The sequence below is a fragment of the Azolla caroliniana genome, unplaced genomic scaffold, assembly GCF_043228905.1.
Source record: "Azolla caroliniana isolate FFs.n. ecotype wild unplaced genomic scaffold, voAzoCaro1.0.p SCAF_5, whole genome shotgun sequence".
In the NCBI taxonomy this organism is placed as follows: Eukaryota; Viridiplantae; Streptophyta; class Polypodiopsida; order Salviniales; family Salviniaceae; genus Azolla; species Azolla caroliniana.
Window position 1 is genome coordinate 12,573,268 of NW_028230440.1, and position 22,241 is coordinate 12,595,508.

Genomic DNA, 22,241 nt, shown 5'->3' on the forward strand with positions numbered 1-22,241 from the left:
GTATATTAACAAAGGAGAAAGACACAACATAATACAAAGTGGGAGGAGGGTGCTTTACATAGTCACCCTCTCTCTTCATTAACTACAAGACTCATGGAGCATGGGGAATGTGAAAGCTCATAAGTTATGTGTCATAGAATATGATTCTATGACTCATACTAAATGCTAGAATACAAAGTGGTGACATAGTGGTGACTCTTGACCGTTGGAGTGTCTATTCACTCTCAAGGTGAGTTCACACACTAGACCAAGTTGAACTTGATTATCAACAAATGCATATAAGACATTTGAACATTTCACATCCTAAAATACTTGTAGTAATATGGATGTCGAGATTCCCTTATTCTATAAATCAGTGTAAGTGTGTATCACGATGTTCTACTTCAAATTGTAATTATTTACAATCATGCCTTCAGAGATTGAGGAATCGTCTACAATTATCACACTCATGATATGTTTCTCTTTTTTTCGTTTTCTTCTTCTTCTTCTTCTTCCATCTACGATTATCACACTCAGGATAGGTTTATGTCTTCTTTTCTCTCTTCTTCTTCTTCTTCTTCATCTTCTTGATCGTCATCTCTTCTATTCTTCTTTCTTCCTTCCTTTGGCTTCTTTTTCACTAATTCTTTTTTTTCTTTTGCTTTTTGTTAGGGTTTTACTTACATTTTCTTTATAAATACGTATTATACCTGTTTTTTTATAAATACGTTAAATACCGTATTATACAAATGTACATGATATTTGACTGAACAACATTGAGGTATAGTACGTATTATACAAATGATGAGGTACTATACGTATTTAAATGTTAAATACGGGTACGTAAATAATCATGTGAATCATGCAAAAACCTCAGGATATTCATCTAGATTGTGCTAAGAGAGTACTCAGGTACATTAGTGGGATGATGGATTATGGCATCTTGTATAAGTCGGACACGCTCATTCGACTCAAAGTGTACACAGATGCATACTAGGCTGGCCACAAGGCCAACAGACGATCGACCTTCAAGTTCGTCTTTTCCCTCGGTAGTGGAGCAATATCATGGAGTAGCAAGAAGCAACTGATCGTTCCATTATCGAGCATAGAAGCCAAATATAGGGGTGCAACCGTTGTAGCATGTGAAGTCGTTTGGCTGAAAAGAAGATTGAAGGATCTGGGCGTTCCAATCAAGGATCTGATTCTCCTTTACTGTGACAACATGAGGAGTATTCATCTGCCTCAGAGCCCAGTGTTCCATGCGCGCACAAAGCATATTGAAGTGCACTACCACTTCATTTGAGAGCGCGTTCGGGTTGGAGATGTCGACCTGCAACACATTAGCACAAACCTTAAGGTAGTCGACATCTTCACAAAAGATTTAGGAGCTGACAAGCTCAGGCAATTCATGACGAACCTTGGCCTAACACTAGCTGCATTGCCGAGCTTGAGGGGGAGTACAACAACTGACAACTCAATGCAATAGCCGAATAACAGTCGATCAGTCAATCGAAACCGACCAATGGAGGTCGAAGCACAAAGCTGAACCGAGCTAACTAACAAACAGGCTAGTCGAACAAGAAGCAAAAAGTAGTCAGACGAAGGAAAACATATATCAATCGACCAATCAAAGCCAATCTAACCGACCATCCAGACACAGAGCTGAGGAATTTAGAAAGCCGAAACAAGCCAACCAACAAGACGACTTTCCAGTGACCGGAAGTTGTTTTTGAAGGGACGTGTTGAGAATCAAACCCAACTTCCCCAATGGAATGGCCTTCACACTAGCATTAGAAACTCTAGGTTTAGGCTAGTTTTGTAAATAGTAGAAAGGGCAGTTGCCCTAAGTTAGTTGGTATTTAAACCAACTCTTTTGTAACCAAGTTACTCTCTCTCTCTCTATGTTTGTCTTACACACACACACAAGTGCACACACACACACACACACACACACACACACACACACACACACAAAGTTTCCTTCCACTGCGCTAGATCATCTACACTCTCCATTTCATTACAGATTTTGTCACCCAGATATTGTAAAGTCATCGAATGAGGTATATCTAAATGTTGACATAACTTTCTTCTCATAGGTGTTCGATAACGTTTGCCACAACTTGTAAGTTGTCATACATGAGTGGAATGTGAAGTACATTGATTTGGAAAAATGAACTCGAATGGTTGCTGTACATAGTGGATCAAGTTTCGATCATCTTCAACTTCATACTTGGTAGGTGTCAATCCATTAAATCTCAATCTATCTTTCCATTCATGAGAAGATAATCCTACATTTGCTCCTCTCAAAAGTTAAAATTCAATCCATTAAACTTCTTTAGGCACATGGCCATTGATTTTGATATAAATGCCATACCAAAAAACGGATCTAGTACTCGAGAGCAATGGAATATTGTAGGAGAATACTTGAGATGAGCTAAATGCTCAATCTAAGAGCAATAACGGATATGAAGCTTGGAGTCGAGAACAATTCTAGAAGGCGATGCTCAATTTCAATGCTCTAGGTGATAGTCGTACTCGAGCCCAATGCTAGATTCAAGTGCAACGCTCGAAGGAAATGCTGGAGCCTATCTTTTCTTTTGTTCTCTCTTACAAAAAAGTGGTAGACAATAGAAAAAATGTTGGAGTAGACAATGGTGGGAAACTTCAAGAAGAATGACAAATGGCCTTTTCCTCAATATGTTGCAAAAATCACTAAGCAAACTTTGTTAAACCCTGAAATTTTTTCTCTAGCTAAATCCTTTGAGAGTCTAGGGAAACAATTCCACCCCATTACATATGACGATTCCAATAGTTGCACCAACGCCGCCTCAAGACATTTTAACAATACTTCCCCAAAGTTAACACAAGGTTGAGGCGGCCAGAAAGAGGTTGATATAATTAGGGTGACACATTTTAAAAAGAAATCCAACTAGCGATATTCGTCTTAAGAGAATATGTAGTTTAAGAAATTATTGTTTCGTTTACTTAAATGTGTTTATTTATGTTGAAGCGTTGCGTAGAAAATGGTTATACTTATGAAATGTCACACATGACGCATCTTTGAAAGTGTCAGACATTGCATCATGTATGTATGTATGTCTGTATGCATGAGCATCACCCATATGTGTAAGCAAAAGCAAGTAAACATGTTCACATTGAATGAATGTATGACCTTTCTTGACACCTGCATTCTGGCCGCTTCCTCCTTCTCATATTTTATTTGGCCAGCCAGATCACAAGCATGGTTTTCCAGATTGCCTCATGAGCTTTGACTTAGAAGCCCAATACATGGACTTTATAACATAGGATTGGGGACTTATTGGATTCTAAATGTAGACATGGATTTTATGTCAACACACAAGGTATCCTTTTGTTAGAATTGACTATCCTTTTGTAGAAGCAATTTCAACCTCTCAGGAAAATGAGCCATTATCTGAGGGGGGAAAAATTTAAGGTGCTAATTAACATATGAGTGTCTTTTGAGGATATTATGTGAATGATTTAGTGGTGTACGAAAATACATGAATGGATGCTAATTGAAGAAACATACAACTTAAAGGACTTAATTGTGTCATTTATACTATTACTGGGTAAAAATAAATTCTAATTGACCTGAATTTAAGGAGAATCAACAATTTAGCACCATATCATTATCCTATGGAGCATTCCTGTCTGGTACTTACTGTATCAATGTCTTAATTAAAGTAAATATATTCAAGTAAATTTTTTAACAGGTCGCACTTGGTTCTATGGGTTGTGACCAAGTTATCACAGGGGTGAGGAATCAGGATCCAATTGCTAGTTTTATGTATAAATAATTAGGAGACGTGTGTTCAAATCGATTAATATATACCCATAGAATTTAGGTTCAATTGATGGCGGTTTTGTTGTCATATAAAACTAATTTAGAGGTTTTTCTACGAGTCTCGCTGGCGAGAATCATCAAAGCTCCTTAAGAATATTCACAAGTACATTCCTTGCAGTTTTGAAAAGATTGACTTTGGCACAAGTTGACTTTCGTAGACCCATCGATTGATATTTTTCATTCTATAAATACCTATGGGATCTTAGGTTTCTACTCAACATACCCAAAGCTCCCCCCTCTTCTCCTGTTCCTGCAACCTAATCTAATCAGGAGGATTTAATTCAAACTTGTAAGTCTTGTTGGCATGTCTTTCAATTGTGCGATGTGTGTGTGTTGTGTGTGTGGTAGTTTCTCTCTCTCTCTCTCTCTGTTGTTTGGAAACCGTAGCATTGCATAAGTACTGGAATGTGTGAATTATATTATATATTAATGGCACTGTCGAAATTATAATTATGTCAAGTATTGCTTCCAGGCGCTATGAATGTGTTCATGGTGTCCGTCGCTCATGACGATGAATGAATCAATGTTTCAATGATATGGCATTCATTTCATTTCAGGTTGCTGACTCTCGGAAATGGCGTTGGAGGTTTTGACGGCATTGGACAAGGCGAAGACGCAATGGTACCACTTCACTGCCATAGTGATTGCCGGAATGGGTTTTTTCACCGATGCTTACGATCTCTTCTGCATCTCCACCGTGACTAAGCTCCTAGGCCGCATCTACTACTTCAATCCTGCAAGTACTAAACCAGGAACCTTGCCCCCAAATGTGTCTGCAGCCGTCAATGGCGTCGCCCTATGTGGCACGCTCGCTGGCCAACTCTTCTTTGGCTGGCTCGGTGACAAATTGGGGCGCAAGAAGGTGTATGGTGTTACGCTCCTCCTCATGGTCATATGCTCTATCGCATCTGCGCTCTCCTTCGGCTCTACTGCCAAGTCCGTGATGACCACGCTCTGTTTCTTCCGCTTTTGGCTGGGCTTCGGGATCGGTGGCGATTATCCGCTGTCGGCGACCATCATGTCGGAGTATGCGAACAAGCGCACTCGTGGCGCTTTCATCGCCGCAGTGTTCGCGATGCAGGGCACCGGGATCCTCGCGGGGGCCACAGTCTCCATCGTTGTCTCCTCTGCCTTCAATAATGCAGACCCACGCCCACCCTACAGTGCAGACCGTGCGGGGTCGACACCGAAGCAAGCGGATTTCGTGTGGCGGCTGGTGTTCATGTTGGGGGCCATACCAGCGTTGCTGACGTACTACTGGCGGATGAAGATGCCGGAGACTGCTCGTTATACGGCACTGGTGGAAGGGAATGCAAAGCAAGCGGCTCAAGACATGACCAAAGTCCTGGCGGTGGAGCTTCATGCGGAGCAAGAGAAGGTGGACAAAATCCGGTCAGACCAAAGCCAGAAGTACGGGCTGTTCTCGGCAGAGTTCGCTCGGCGGCATGGGCTGCATCTGCTGGGAACAACAAGCACCTGGTTCCTGCTGGACATCGCCTTCTACAGCCAGAACCTGTTCCAGAAGGACGTGTTGACGGCCATCGAGTGGCTGCCAAAGGCCGCCACCATGAGCGCCCTGGAGGAGGTGTTCAAGATCAGCAAAGCGCAGGCGCTCATCGCGCTGTGCTCCACGGTCCCCGGCTACTGGTTCACCGTCGCCTTCATTGACAGACTGGGAAGATTCAAAATCCAGCTCATGGGCTTCTTCATGATGACAGCCTTCATGCTGGGCTTGGCCATTCCCTACGACACACTCAAGGAGAAGAACCATCGCATCACGTTCGTGGTGCTGTACGCCTTCACATTCTTCTTTGCAAACTTCGGTCCCAACAGCACCACCTTCATTGTTCCTGCGGAGGTGTTCCCGGCGCGGCTGCGATCGACATGCCACGGTATTTCGGCTGCGGCCGGCAAGGCGGGGGCCATTATCGGCGCATTTGGCTTCCTTTACGCCGCACAAAGCAAGATTCCCGGTGAGCAAGATGCCGGATATCCCAACGGTGTTGGCGTCCGCACATCCCTACTCATTCTCGGCGGCATCAACGCCCTAGGATTTTTCTTCACTTTCCTCGTGCCAGAGACGAACGGTCGATCGCTCGAGGAGATCACGGGCGAGAACGAGAACGATGGGGATGATGGCGATCGAAAGCTCGAACTCACCGTCTGATGATGATGATGATGATGATGATGATGATGATGATGATGATGATGAAGAGAAGAGACTACTGACTGGTCCCGTCCCGTCCCATTATAGATCTACTACATTTCACATCAATACTACTAAATAAATAAATAATAGAATTTCACATTAGGTGTGAAATGCCTAATTTATTATGTATGTCATATTCTAAGAGTCTAAGGCCACATTTACTTATACATATAATACTACCACATCTTGTCAAATGTCACACTTCCATGAATGCAAAATGGTGATCATGCATGGCTCCCAAGGTGGTCGGTCACTTCTCGGCATGCATTTCTCCAACCATTCTACGTAGTATATTTATTATATGCAGGCACTCTAATCATTGGTGAACTTTTCCTACTTCATGCCTAGCCTTTTTCACTCTCTTGTGCCCCCTTGCTTGCTAAAGCGAAATCTTGTTGTACATATCATTTTCTTCACCTTTTGAAATTTATCATTGTTTTTGGGCTTCAATCAAGACTACCCCATTTCTAATAATAATTGCAACTTATCATACTAACTCCTCCAATATCGTTAGGGTGTTGGTAACATTTACTCTTAAGGGGAGTGTAAAACTAGTACTGTTGGATTTGAAGGATGTAACCTCCAATCCGTCTACTCCTTGTGATTTTGGGACTTCTCTATACGTAAGATTGGTTCTCCATGTCCCATATGGAAGTCTCCCTATAGTCGTCGTAAGTACATTATGCCATGGCCAAGGGTCCAACTTCTTGTATGTTCTCTATGGTGGGGAACTCGGTCTCATGATGTGGTGGGTGCAGAATAGGAACGTTGTAGAGATGCTATGTTTCACGATAAGTTGATGTTTGGGTCGAAGTGATTACATTAATTCCAAACATATTAGGATCCAATGTTAATTTAGTGAATGCATTAATTAATTGCGTTTTACTCTTCTGTCGTGGCTTTGAATCACGATCAGGCAACCATGGCTTGATGATGTGGTTGTTAGGAGAATATTAATATACACCCTTGTTTTGGAGAGAGAATATTGATATTGTAAAAGAATACGTGCGGAAGCTTATGCGACACACACAAAATGCACAATCTGTTGTCCGGAAATACAATAGTTAGGTAAACATAGAGAATGTAGATACATAGTATGAAAGAGAGAGAGAGACAGAGAGGTGAGGAAGTTGGGTTTCGAACCCAAAACGTAGTGCTTGTAGTGCTAACAACTTACCACTAGGGTATAGTAATTACGAAAACAGAGATAGAGAGAGAGACAGAGATAGAGATAGAGCAGACAACAATACTTGATTCAAAATAATCAACACTCTGTACATAAACCTATGCTCAGAGAGGAATCTTTATACAAGCCTTGATGAGTGGGTTGACACAAGTACTGACAAGTACTTGAATGCTCATTAGTTGAGCCTGACATTAACAACCTATAATATTCCTATTTAGTAAAGTAGGAATATATGCCCCTAACGGCCTGTCCGATTCCATTCGACTCGGCCTAGCCGATCGCTCTTCATTTCTCTTCATTTGATCTAGCTCTCAGTATCTTCAGTTGATCTGACCCATGTTGAGCTTGTTTCTCAACACTCCCCTCAAGCTCAACTTGAGGTTCTTCGTCAGCTCCAATTGGTCCATTGCTTTCTCAGCTCCGTCTCCCCTTTGTTCGGTTGGTTCCGGATCCAGCTCGTTCTCTTGGCCAGTCCCCCTGCATCCATCCTTAGCTTCTTCAACCGTCCCGAAATCGAATTCCACATCTGATTCTACTTTTCGGGCTTCATCTCTATTCCGCATGCTTTGGTTTTCGCTATTTCCCCCCCTCAAGTTCGGTCTGTGGAGGTGCTACATACCAAGCTCACTCGGAAAATGCCGCAACTGGTCTAGGCCGAGAGGTTTGGTGAAGATAGATCAACAACTTGCCAATATATCAGAACATATATGAGTTCCACTTCACCGGAGAGGACACACTTGTGCACAAAGTGGTAGTGCATCTCGATGTGCTTCGTGCAAGCATGGAAGACAGGGGTTTTGGCTAGCTGAATGCTGTTGAGGTTGTCACAGTATATCACTGTTGGCTCGGACACCTCCATCTACAGATCCATTAATAGCCTCTTCAGCCACATGGCTTCGCATGTTGCAACAACCTCTTACTGCTCCAAGCGATCACAACGCTTCCAAGAGAAAACACAAAGCCTGATGTAGACCTTCGATCGTCGGCATTTTCGGCCCAATCGGCATCCGTGTAGCCGACATGTTGTCTGGCTACACCGGTCGGATATAATAATGATAGAAAAACAAGAACTCGCCCACAACCGAGTCGAATGTAGAATAGGAAACACAAGCAGAAATAAAGGGATAATAGAAATGAAAGTGCACAAGGTATACCGTGGAAAAACCCCAAATCGGGTAAAAAACCACGGGTGCCCACAAACACCAAACAAATCACTATAAGAGAGATATACAATGATCGAACTCATAGGTACCGACCTAGGCTCGTACACTTCACCGACAGGCGGTTACAATAGAGAAGCTCTCACTACCCCTTTCTCTCTCTCTCTCTCTCTAGCTATGGTTGCTCTGCTGTAGAGACAATAACCTCGCACACGTTGTACACAGTTACAGAGACAACTTACACTGCAATCCAATGAACCATACTACACTAACTGTTAACCTCGCTAATAATAAGGTTGCCCTAGTTATGTTTATACCTAGGTAAGTTTCAGGCTATTTACCTAACTGGCCTTAATAGGCTCGACTCAAACCTATTTACATTTTCGTGTGTTCTGAATTTGGTCCCTCTGAAAGGGACCTAATTCTCAACAAACTCCCCCTTCACTTCGGATGGGGCTTCACTAGTCCAACCCGACTCCGACATGCTTCTAGTCTTTCTGCCGACAACATTTTTGTGAGCATGTCGGATCCCTTCTCTGATGTGTGGATTTTCGTCAGAGCAAACTCCCCTTCTTCTACTTGTTCTCGGAGCTAATGATATCGCCTTCGATGTGTTTGGTCCTCGAGTGGTAGGTCACATTCCTAGCAAGGTGGATGCCACTTTGGTTGTTGCAATAGAGTCGGAATTCACCTTGTTGAATTCCTCGCTCTTCGACAAACTCCTTCATCCATATCATTTCCTTGCCGACATCGATAACTGCCATGTACTCGGGTTCCGTGGTCGACAATGCCACAACTTTTTGCAACCTTGATTGCAACGAGACGGTTCCCCCTGCACAAATCATCACATACTCGGATGTGAACCAACTGGTATCTACATCAGGCAACATGTTCGAGTCAGTAAAGCCTTCTAATATGGGGTTACCTGAACAGAATCAAAGACACATGCTCAAAGTGCCTTTCAGGTATTGAAATATCCACTTAACTGCTATTCAATGCTCTCTTCTGGGGTTACTCATGTATCGGCTGACAACTCCGACAACATATCCAATGTCCGGTCTGGTACATATCATCACGTACATCAGGCTTCCGACTGTTAAGGCATATGACACCTTCATCATTTCAGCTTTCTCCATCTTCATTTTTGGACTTTGTTTCTTGAACAACTTGCAATTTGCCGAAAGTGTCGATTCAACCGGCTTTGCATTCGCCATGCTGAACCTTTGGAGCACCTTTGTCACGCATTTCTCCTATGACAGCCATAATATCTTCTTAGTCCAATCCCGGACTATGTGCATCCCCAAGATTTGTTTTGCGGGATCCATGTATTTCATTGAGAATGACTTGCTCAAGGCCTTCTTCAGCAATCAAATCTTCACTTGGTCCCGTCTAACAATCAACATGTCGTCCACGTACCTCAAAAGGATTAGGAAGTCTCCGTCGTCGAACTTCTTCATGAACACACAATGGTCGGCCTGTGTCATGTGGTATCCATGATCGGTCATGAAGGAGTCGAACTTCAGTTACCATTGCCAGAGAGCTTGCTTCAGTCCGTATAAGCTCTTCTTCTATTGGCACACCAGGTTCTCCCTCCCTTTCTTGATGAATCCTTCCGGTTGTTGCATGTAGATCTCCACTTCGAGGTCACCGTGTATGAATGCCATTTTGACATCTAACTACTCCTTCTCGAGGTCCATGCTTGTGGCTATATTTAACACCATACAAATGGATGTCACTGTTGAAGACAAAGGCCGTCAATGCGGAAGATCAAGTAGCATTCGATTCAAGTTGAGTACCTGCGTATGACAGTTTACCAAGATCGTGCACAGAGAGAGAGAGAGAGAGAGAGCAGGCACAAAAATGACTCTTTCTATTTCATAGAAACAATAATACAACCAACCTTACAAAAAGGTTACAAGGTCACTATATATAGTGACCGACTTAGGGCAACTACCATTTATGCTAATTACACAAATGGCCCAAACTTGATCTATACAAAGGGATAGTGTGAATACGTCCATTATACACTTGTATTCGACACTCCCCCGTAATGGGCGTATACATGGGTTATCTAAGATTACAGGTATAAACCTAGGTTCTCGGACATATCAGTTTTGTTCGAGTCGGCAGGGTCCGAAGGCAGAAGACCGGACTGGTCGGGTCGGAAGAGTTGAAGCCGATCATTAGGGAACTGATGTCGGTTGTCTGAAACCATCCTGCGCTGTGTCCGGATCTAACCGGACTGGTTTGTCGTTACGCCCATCTGATGCCGAAGGGACCGAAAGCGGTCTGCCGAAAGACACTTGGTCATTCCATCTGCGACATTGTCGGTTGTGGATATTTTCTCTAGACCGATTTTCCCTGAAATGACGCAGTCCCGGACGAAGTGATATCGAACGTCGATATGTTTGGAGGCGTTGTGGTGAACCGGATTTCTCGACAAGGCAACAACACCTTGACTGTCGCTATAGACAACTGGAGCCGAGTCATGGTCGACTTGCCGAAACGTGTGCGCCAGCCGGCCGAGCCACAAAGCTTCTTTTGCAGCGTCGGACGCAGCTACATATTCTGCTTCGGTCGTTGAGGTCGCTGTGCACTCCTGAAGTTTTGACTTCCACGAAATTGCTCCATTGCCGAATTTGAAGCAGTATCCGGTTGTTGATTTCCGACTGTCTATACAGCCGGCGAAGTCCGAGTCGGTGTAACCGACTACGCCTGAGGTTGAGTTCGGACCGAAAAGAATGCCGTGATCTTTTGTGCCAGCCAGATATTTGAACACATGCTTGACTGCGTTCCAATGCGATCGGCCAGGATTGTGCATAAATCTGCTAACGACTCCTACGGCATGAGAGATATCAGGCCGTGTCGCGACCATCAGGTACATAAGGGAGCCGACTGCCGGTGCATACGGTACCGACTTCATATCTTCCCCCTCCGGACCGGATGTCGGGCAGTCTCGCTGAGAGAGCCGAAGATTCATGGGGAGCGGGGTTGAAGCAGATTTGGCTGATTGCATGTTGAAGCGTTCCAAGACACGTCCGATATAGTCGGTCTGAGACAAAAAAAGATGTCGTTTATCGCGATGCCGACTAATCTTCATGCCGAGTATGTGTCGTGCCGGACCGAGGTCCTTCATGGCAAACTTCAACCGCAGTTGCCGAATGAGATCGGCAAGTTCGCCCGCGTGGCGTCCAGAAATTAGCATGTCGTCCACGTAAATGATGAGGAAGATGGGTGATCCATCTTGAGCTGTGTTGGTAAAAAGACAATGGTCCTCATCGCTTTTGGAGAAGCCGATCGATTGGATGAAGTCGTCAAACTTCTTGTACCATATTCGCGGTGCCTGTTTGAGGCCGTATAGACTCTTCCTGAGTCGGCAGACTAGATGTTCTTGGCCAGTTGCCACGAAGCCTTTTGGCTGCTCCATATAAATTTCCTCTTCAAGATCACCATGGAGGAAGGCTGTTTTGACATCTAGCTGAATCAGCTCCAAGTTGTCGGCTGCCACTACGCCGAGTAGAAAACGAAGGGTTGTCATTTTCACCACTGGTGAAAAAATCTCGTCGAAGTCGACGCCATATTCTTGTCGGAAGCCCTTCGCAACTAATCTGGCCTTGTACTTTGGGGTGGTCGAATCAGACGTCTCTTTTAGTCGATAAACCCACTTGCAAGGAAGAGCACGTCGATTCTTAGGTAATTCGACCAGATCCCAAGTCTTGTTTGCCCGAATGGAGTGCATTTCCGACTCCATCGCCAGATGCCAGGTGGCTGAATCGACAGATGTCGATGCTTCTTCGTAAGACGTCGGTTCGCCGGCGTCGGTAAAAAAAATTCCAGGAGAATACCTCTCCGGAGGTTGCGATAGTCTCTCGGATCGTCGGGGTATGATTGGACTGGTCGCATCGGGTATCGAGGTCGGATGGTCCGAAAGCGAATTATTCTGCTGTGCCGAGTCAGAGTTGTCCGAGTCGGTGGTGTAAGGTTCAGCTACCCGTGAAGCTGACCGTGTGTTAAGAGCGGGGCCTTCTTGAAGGGTCGGCACATCGGAAAATGTTACCCTTCGGACTTCGATCGGTTTTTCGATTGATGGATTCATAGCCGACTCGTTGAACACAACGTCCGAACTTCGAACGATTTGTCTGCGTTCGGGGTCCCAGAGTCGGTATCCCATTTCGCCGTCTGATCCATATCCAAGGAAGATGCATTTCCTGGACCGAGGTGCAAGTTTTCGGCGATCATCTTTCGGAATAAGGGCGTACGCCTCGCATCCGAAGATCCTCAGCTTGTCGTAATTCGGCTTACTGCCGATCCATAGTTCCTGAGGAATTTGAAGTCCTAGAGGTCTGCTTGGCGACATATTGATTATGTGTACTGCCGTGAGTAGAGCCTCTGCCCAGAAGCCATCCGACAGTCCGGAGTGTTGGAGCATGGAAACTATCCGTTCTTGGATTGTCCGATTCATGCGTTCGGCAATCCCGTTTTGCTCCGGACTGTGTGGTGCCGTAAATTCACGTCGGATGCCGCGTTGTCGGCAAAATTTGACGAATTCTTCTGATTTGAACTCTCCCCCATTGTCGGTCCGAAAGCATTTCAGTTTTCGGTCAGTTTGATTTTCTACCATAGCGAGCCAATCGGAGAAGATCGAGAAGACACGATCTTTGGTGCGAATTGGATAAGCCCACACCTTTCGAGTCGAATCGTCAATAAAACTGACGAAGTAAGAGGCACCGCCGAGAGACTGATGCGGCATTGGGCCGCAGACGTCCGAGTGGACTAAATCGAGAGGTCTCGTTTCTCTTGGTGCTGATGTCGGGTGTGATGCGGCTGCTTGTTTGCCATACTGGCAATGTTCGCAGAATTGATGGTCCGAGAAGGAGAGTTTAGGGATGTATCCGGCTCTAGATAGGTGCGTAATGCCGGCCTTGCTGAGGTGTCCTAATCTTCTGTGCCATAGTGATGACACAGGAATATCCACCAAAAACAGGTTACCCTCTCTGAGCGTAACATGTAACGGATACAGTGAGTGTATCTTGGGTCCTCTAGCAAGCAGGAGGTTCCCCCTGTGGAGTGTCCACCCTCCCGAAGAAAAACCGGCACGAATGCCGTCTTCATCTAGTTGTCCGACTGAGATCAATGGCCTTGAGAGCTCGGGTACATGTCGGACATTGTGAAGTACAAGTGTAGAGCCACCTGCAAGGTTGAGCTCTACTGTGCCGATTCCAATGATGTCACAGTGTTGCGAGTTGCCGACTCGAACTGAGTCGGAGTGACGGATCGTATATTGCCGAAACTGGGATCGATGAGGAGTCACGTGAAATGACGCGCCCGAATCTAAGAGCCATGTGCTCGATTCTTCAGTCGTCAGCAGAACTTCTGATCCGACTGGATTTTCGATTGATAGTATATTCGGGTCGTTTGGTAGCACATCAGCTGAGAAGCTGACGTAATTGATCTCCTCATGCCGGCCACTCTTCTTGTCTGATTTCTGAGACTTGTCGTTCTTGTTCTTGAGTGCGCGGCAGTCGGCTTTGATATGTCCGGGTTTCTTGCAATAGTTGCAGATTCGATTATCCCGTGACTGGCTCCGTCTTCGCTGATTGTTCGGCTGCCGTGAGGAATCTCTTCCTCGTATGTTCGATCGGTCTGTCGAACCTTGTACTACATAAGCGTCGTCTGTTGAGTCTTTGGCGAAAGACTTTCTCCGAGCTGCTTCGGTCAGGATTGCGCTCGTGACTTCGGAGTATTTAACAGCCGTGGTTGACGCGTTGCACACGGTTGTGACGAAAGTTTCCCATGATGAGGGAAGGCTGCTCATGAGTATCATCGCTCTGAGTTCATCCTCGATTGCCGTCCCCTGAGATGAGATTTGGGAGCTTATGCTTTCGTACTCATTGAGATGTGCTCTGATACCAGATGTTGAAGACAAAGGCCGTCAATGCGGAAGATCAAGTAGCATTCGATTCAAGTTGAGTACCTGCGTATGACAGTTTACCAAGATCGTGCACAGAGAGAGAGAGAGAGAGAGAGAGCAGGCACAAAAATGACTCTTTCTATTTCATAGAAACAATAATACAACCAACCTTACAAAAAGGTTACAAGGTCACTATATATAGTGACCGACTTAGGGCAACTACCATTTATGCTAATTACACAAATGGCCCAAACTTGATCTATACAAAGGGATAGTGTGAATACGTCCATTATACACTTGTATTCGACAGTCACCTTCACTACTGGGGCAAAAATCTCGTCGAAATCCACTCCTTTCTTCTGCTGGAAGCCCTTCACCACAATGCGGGCTTTGTACCTTGGTGGATTTCCAACGTGTCCCGGTTTCAACTTGTATACCCACTTGTTTCGGAGTGCTCTCTTTCCTTTCGGTAGCTCCGTCAATTTGTATGTGTGGTTCTCATGCACGGAATCCATCTCGTCCTGCATGGTGTGAAAGTTTTTTTAGAATTCAAGGTATTGAACACTACAAGAATATAAGGTATGGGCATTCACATCCGGAGGGCAAGAACACGAACAAAGGTCGATTATTCTGAGTACGAGAGGGTATTCAAAGAGAATTGGTCAACATGGATCCATCTTCGAGGAGGCATAGAGGATGCGTGGTTCAAGATGGATCACTTCAAGGCGGGCTTGAATCCTTACTTTGCAATGGAGGCGAATTTGAAGGACCCAACCAATTTTCAAACTCTTCTACAAGTGTGTCAAGTCTATGATAGACAACTAAAAGTGATGCGGATGGGAGCTGGTACAACGGTGGCGATAGCTGGTGCGAATGTGGTTCTGACTGTAAATGCTCCACATATATCCTCTATTGTACATGGAGGACAGGTTTTTCCAAATATCTTTAATTCTAATATAACTAACCACGCTAGTATATCAATGATGCGAGATGTAGATCATCCAAGAACTTATGGAAGTTTCCCCGAACAACTAAATCGGTGCTTTGATGAGCTAATGAATAAATTCTGCCAAATGCAAGAAAGTCTCAACACCAAACAAGTTCGAGAGGTGCAACAAGAAAAACGAGTCCCGGTTTGTTATTCTTGTGGTGTTGAAGGTCATATTGCTACACGGTGTCCTTTGAGACGACAAGGAGGTTTAGGACGAGGTATCTATCAAATTCACGGAGGTTAAAATTCTGTTAAGAACCATGCAAATAACAATAATCAAGTTTCTAGTGATGGACGACCTCCCAATGTAAATCTTCTTGATTTTATTATGATACTGATGATGATTGTGATGTTGTTCCAATCAAGAGAACTCGAGCAACCCATAATGGCAAAGAGGTGGAAGAGGAGTCAAGTAACCCTCAAATAAAGAAAAAGGCTAAGGAGTCTAAGATGGAGAATCCTTCAAAAGAACGTCGGAGAAAGATCAATATGGAGGACATGCCTATGGGGAAAGGAGTGGGGCCTTTCAACCTCAAGCAAGAGTTGATTACTAATGGACCCCGGATCATTTGGCCACAACTTCTTCAACTCTCTCCAAAGATACGTAAGGAATGGGGATGACTAGCAAGTATACATCAAAGTACCAAAACAGTGCACTATGTGGGAGTTGTATGAGTGAAGGAACGAAAGGATATTCGACCCGTTATTTCGTTAACCATGAAAGGTCTTTTAATTAATGATTCCTTAGTAAATAGTGGTATTAGAATTGGTCCTTCATCCAATGACATAGCGAGTAAAATTGGAAATCCTATTTGTCAAAAGTCCTCAAACATGGTTGACAAGGGTTTGGTTCCTTGTTTGGGAGCTATAGATGATAAAGTTATTGATTTTTTTGGCATATCCATTTCCATGGATTTACATGCAATACTCATTAAAGGTCCATTTTATTCCTTAATATTAGTAAGACCTTGGATGCAAGAATTGCATGTAATACATGATTGGAGTATCATGACCTTATCATTATCAAAGGGGTTTAACATCTTCTACAACTTGTATCGACAACAACTAATCAAATGTATAAAGGAGAAGGAATCATCTATTGACAATGGCAATCAAGAAGAGGAAAGCATAACAAGTGATGGATCTTCATGGGATAGGGAAAACAAATTGTTCCATGTGGTGTCTAAGGAGGAAGGAAAAGTCATTGAAGAAGGGAAAAAGAAGATGATTTCAAACGATATACAAGGAGAAGAGCACCTAAGTTTTATATCTCTTCATTCTAAGTTTCCAAAGTTACTCACAAATGTCTATTCACATGTAAGAGGAAAATATACCAATTTCCCCGAAGCTTCGGCAATTGGGTGTTGAACAAAAGGAAGATCTTATACAAGAGTTCAAAACATTGTTGCAAGAAAGTTTCGATTATAAGATAGAGGATTTGAAGTGTGTGTCACCTATGGTTTTGGTTCCAAAGGAGGATGACATCAACTTTCAACCCTTGATTGATTCAACCAAACAAGATCAATTTTCACTTTCTTTCCAAGATGAGTTTGTAGATGAAATAGTCATTTATAAAAAACAAGGTAGTGTGGAGAATGTTGTATGCCAAGAAGGAATTTATATGGATGAATCAAAGATTGAAGTAATTCAAAAGGTGACAACTCCAACAAGTCTCAAGGATTTGAAGGTATTTGTGCAAAAGGTTCGCTCCCTCGAAAGATTTATTCATATGTTGACATTCTTACTTCTATCAAGAGCTATGTATCGCATGACCCTACTTGTGTTTGGAGAGTTGACAAAGACATAATAATTGTGGTAACCTCTTTCTTTGTGTTGACAAGGAGAAAGATGGTGATGGCAATTGTCAATGTGTGTGTGTGTATCTAGGAATGTGCTCGGTTTTTCCTACCGATTAGCAAGGGTTTTACTGACATAATTGGTTTCTTTTTTATTTATTCTCTCCTTCTTTGTCTATAGCCATGAATAAGGCAAAGGAGAATCTTTGGTTTTATTAGTAGCTTAGGGTTCACCAAGAAGCAAGGGGGGGGGCTAAATGTGAAAGTGTTTTTAGAATTCCAAATATTGAACACTACAAGAATATAAGGTACGGGGCATTCACATCCGGAGGGCAAGAACACGAACAAAGGTCTTGAGGATAAGTCAAACTAAAAGCAAGACACGTGGAGAAAAGTAAAAGAAGAAAAAAGTGGGCCACCAAAACACAGTCTGAAACGAACGCTTATAACTCGTTCATTTGGAAACCAAATATAGGTTGGAAAGCTTGTAAAGAGAGCTATCCATAACTTTTTAAATCTCTAAATTTGGAGCTGGGATGAGGGAGATATGACGATTAGAAGGTCGTTGTGTCATAGCTAAAAATAGGAGATAAACAACTTTTAAAAAAAGCGTGAAAAAGAGAGGAAGGAGGAAGAATATGAAGATTATAAGAAGGGAGAAGGGGAAGAAAGAAGAGATAGAAGAAGTGATACCTTTGTAATAAGGGGAGGAGTGTAAGGTTGGGGGTTTTGTTCTTAGTCTACTTCTTGTGGTGTTTTTTCCCATTCATGTAGTGTGATCATTCATTATCAATAGTATCTTTGTAGTTTTAGATTGATATATCTTCTTTATCTTTTGTTTCTATCATCATCCTTTCACATGGCACTTAACCACTTGCAGTTGTGGGTGTCCCTCTTTGCTTCCTCAAAGCTTTCCAGCTCCCCCTCGTCGGTTAGCAACACACACTCTTCATCCGGAAATCTACGGGGGGGTCTTCTTTCTCTTAGAGGGTATCGCCTTCCTCTGTTTTCCCCTGTCAGCTCGCTGGGATCTTCTTCTTCTTCTTCTTCGATTGGTTCTTCGTCTGGTTTTGAGTCAGCTATCTCTTCGTCTTTTTCATCAGCGCCTCAGCCCAGAACGTCTTGGAAAGTTTCACATGTGCTAGCATACTTCAGACCCTTTCCATTATGGTCCGGTTCATACTCTCCGCCAACCCGTTGAGTTTTGGTGTCTTCGGCATTGTGTATTCGAGCCGAATACCTTGAGTCTGGCAGTACTCTTCGAATTGCCCGCGGTATTCACCGTCATTGTCACACTCAGACTGCTTTCAGTTTTCGGCCGGTTTTTCTCTCGACTCTAGCATGGAATTCCTTGAAAACAGATAATACCTAGTCCTTCGTCTTCAGCGAGGAGACCCACAACTTCTGGCTACAGTCATCTATGAAGGTCACAAAATATTGTGAACCAACATGTGACTTTGAGTCCACGTAGCATATGTCGTTTTGCACGAGTTCTAGCAGCATCCTTTTCCTCATCGGGGGCCTTGTTTGGAAGGAGGTTTTGTTTTGCTTGCTGGCCAAGCAATCGGTGCACTTCTTAAGTTGCACGTTCTTCACCTCTTGAATGAGGTTATCATCGACAAGTTTTCGCATCCCCTTCTGGATTATGTGGCATAGCCTCTTGTGCCACAACTCACCGGCTGTGTCGGTTGCTGCATTTACTTCCGACCATCATATCCGAGCAAGCATCAGATATAGCGTGCTGGTCTTCCGGGACCGAGCCACGATCAGGCTCCCTTTGTTGAACTTCATGACACCATTTCGAATGTGACTCATGTAGCCTTCGTCATTCAGCCGATCGGCTGATATTAGGTTAAGTTGAACCTCTGAAACGTGTTAGACATCATTAGTACCAGTCAACACCCAGTCGATGTACCAGGCATACATCTCCGATGCCGAAAATTCGGCATACACCTTCATTTCTCATCGTCACAAGGTCGTGATCTCCTGCTTTGTTGGATGAGAAACACCTTCTATTGGGGGTCAGGTGGAACGATGCACTCGAATCAACTTCCCCTAGAAGCATGTGGGCCTTCCCCTTGACTTTGACCTCGTCCCTGACTTCTCTAGGTTCTAGGTACTCCAATTTCGGCCTCTTCCTCTATGTGTGTCACTTTCTGTGATGTGCCTTTGGGTCAGAAATTGCCTCCTTATCCTTCTGACAAGCTTCCTCATTCAGCAAGCTCAATTTTACTCTTGCCAGGGATAAGTGCTTCCCTTCCTATTCGACGTTGCGCAGTGTAACGAAGAGTGTCCCCCGGCTATCCGGAAGGGATCCGAGCAACAACAATGCCAGTACCTCGTCGGACAAGAGGTACTTCGAGCGAGGTAGTCTGGTTTATCAACCCCTGGAAGGCATTCATGTGCTCTGCCATACTGGCGCCAACATGATACCTGAGTCTCATTATTTTCCGAAATACGAAGACTCGATTCATGACATTTTTGTTTTCTAACATGATGCCGATTTTCTCCCAAAGGACATCAGCCTTGTTCTCCTCATTGAAGTTGTTGTACAAGCTCATGTCAATAAAACATCTTATGTATGCGGTTGTCTACATGTGCATTACCTCCCATGTTGATGCATCGATCTTATCTGGTCTTTTGTCTCCAAACTGTACTGGCGGTCAGAGGTCTTTGACCACCAACATGTTCCTCATCTTCGACTTCCATACTGAGTAGTTGGAGCCGGTTAGCTTGAATAGACCCCCAAGTGAATCTTCCATTTTTTTTAACCTTGCTTTGATACCAATTTGATAGAACAACAGGAACTTGGCCAACCGAGTTAAATGCAGAATAGGGAACACAAGCATAAATAAAGAGAAAATAGAAATGAAAGTGCACATGATATATCGTGGAAAAACCCCAAATCGGGTAAAAAACCACGGGTCCCCACAAACACCAAACAAATCACTATAAGAGAGAGATACAATGATCAAACTCACAGGTACCGACTTGGGCTTGTACACTTCGCCGATAGGAGGTGACAATAGAGAAGCTCTCGCTACCCCTTTTTCTCTCTCTCTAGCTATGGCTGCAACCTCGCACACGTGCAAAAGAGCAGCCATAGCTAGAGAGAGAGAAAGGGGTAGCGCACGCGTTGTACATAGTTATAGAGACAACTTACACTGCTAGCCATTGAACCACAATACAATAACTATTAACCTCACTAAACATAAGGTTTACCCTATTTATCTTTATACTTATATAACTTTTGGGCTAATTACCTAACGGGCCTAAGTAGGCTTGACTCAAACCTATTTACATTTTCCTTTGTCCTAAATTCGGCCCATCTGAAAGGGACCTAATTCTCAACAAATAACGCCCTATCCTTAGTGTCGCTGACATATCTCATTATCTTGTGGGCGCATTGAAGGTGTTCAAGAGTCGGCTATGACATGAATTGACAGATCAAGTCGTCTGGATAGCTCAGGTCCAGCTGAGTGATAGTCATGTAGATGAGGCTTCCGACAATTTGCACACAAAGTGGTAGTGCACCTCGATGTGCTTCGTGCAAAGCATGGAAGACAAGGTTTTTGGCTAACTGGATGTTGCTGAGGTTGTCACATTATATCACTGTCAGCTCAGACACCTCCATCTACAGATCCCTTAATAACCTCTTGATCCATATGGCGTCGCATGCTGCGACAACTTCTTACTGCTCCAAGCGATCGTAACGCTTCCAAGAGAAAACGCAAAGCTTGATGTAAACCTTCGATCACCGGCATTTAAGAATCGATATGCGTGTAGCTGACAAGCTGTCTGGCTACACTTGTCGGAGATAATAACTCCCTATCCTAGTGCCATTGACATATCTCATGATCCTGTGTGCGCACTAAAGGTGTTCAAGAGTCGGCTATTGTAAAAGAATATGATTGCGGAAGCTAAGAGAAAACTGGCTCATTTGGATAGAAAAATAATACAGATAGGTTTAATGTAACCTTAAATACACCGGAGAGACAGAGAGAGAAAAATAGTAAACTCAATTCAAAACAATAACACTCTATACATACAGTGTGCTCATTGAGAACTTTTATACAAGTCCTTATATGGACTGACAGAAGTACTGACATGTACTTCAATGCTCATACGAGCGACTGGCATTGACTCCTAAAAGTATGCCTACATACTAGGCTAGATTCATAGGCCTCTAACAGCCTACCAGTTCCAATCTGATCCGGCTCTCCGATCCAGAGGCCAAGTCAGGAATTGGCCGCGGATCCTATCTTATGCACTATGGGTAGACCGGACGATGCATAGTTCGGTGACCGGATAGATGCCGACGGAACTGATGTACGGGCAGAAACCGGTCATGCCGGTGGAGCGGACGATTTCCTCGTGGGCGGTGGTAGATTGGAGGAACGAGATGAGCCGGGAAGAGCTGTTGGCGGCGCAGATTCGACAGCTCGAGCGAAGACCGGAGGATGTGGAGCGGGCAAAGACAAAGCTGCAAACGACGAGGGAGAGGAACAAAGGACGGTTCGACCAGATGCACCGGCTGCGGCCGAAGAAGACCTAGGAGGGCGACTGGGTGTTGGTGTACAACAACAGCCTTGACAACCAGCACAAGGCAACGTGCAAATTCACGAGGAGGTGGTTCGGGCCCTACGCCGTAACGAGCGTGAGCAACAACGAGATGTATCATCTTGCGGAGCTTGGCGGGACGCGATTAACAGTGCCGGTAGCCGGGAAGCGGATCAAGGCGTTCAAGAACCGATATGAGGATGAGCCGGACCCGGGAAGCGTGACCGAAGACGACGATGATTCGGGCGGTGACGGATGATTACGGGTCGGTCTTCTCCGGCAATTGTTCGTGTCTAGCGCATACCGGTGGATGCGCGATTTGGTGGGGGTGGATGTTGTGAAGAAACTGGCCCTAAGCGAAATCAAGGAGTTAAAGGCGTGAAACCGCCCTTTCACGGAAGTGCGTGAATTGAGACAATTTATATAACTAGGAATAGGACGGTTGATGTAAGTATACTAGGTATGAGATACTTATTAATTAGAAAATCGAAGTGTACCTCTGTCCGGAGGGACAGAGAATAATGTTGACATGTTTTGATGTAACGGCCTCCTCGGCGACCTATAAAAGGGAGGGGAGAGGAAAG

The 22,241-nt window shown here is 44.3% G+C and overlaps 1 protein-coding gene across 1 annotated transcript; it reads left to right on the forward strand.

Annotated features, from left to right (window-relative positions):
- Positions 1-4,115: 4,115 nt before the first annotated feature.
- Positions 4,116-6,503, forward strand: LOC147864169 (putative inorganic phosphate transporter 1-4). Its single transcript, XM_087319851.1, has 2 exons — positions 4,116-4,133; positions 4,402-6,503. Exon 2 carries the CDS (start codon positions 4,419-4,421, stop codon positions 6,009-6,011), a length of 1,593 nt encoding a protein of 530 aa, XP_087175977.1. The 5' UTR covers positions 4,116-4,133; positions 4,402-4,418; the 3' UTR covers positions 6,012-6,503.
- The last annotated feature ends 15,738 nt before the right edge of the window (positions 6,504-22,241 follow it).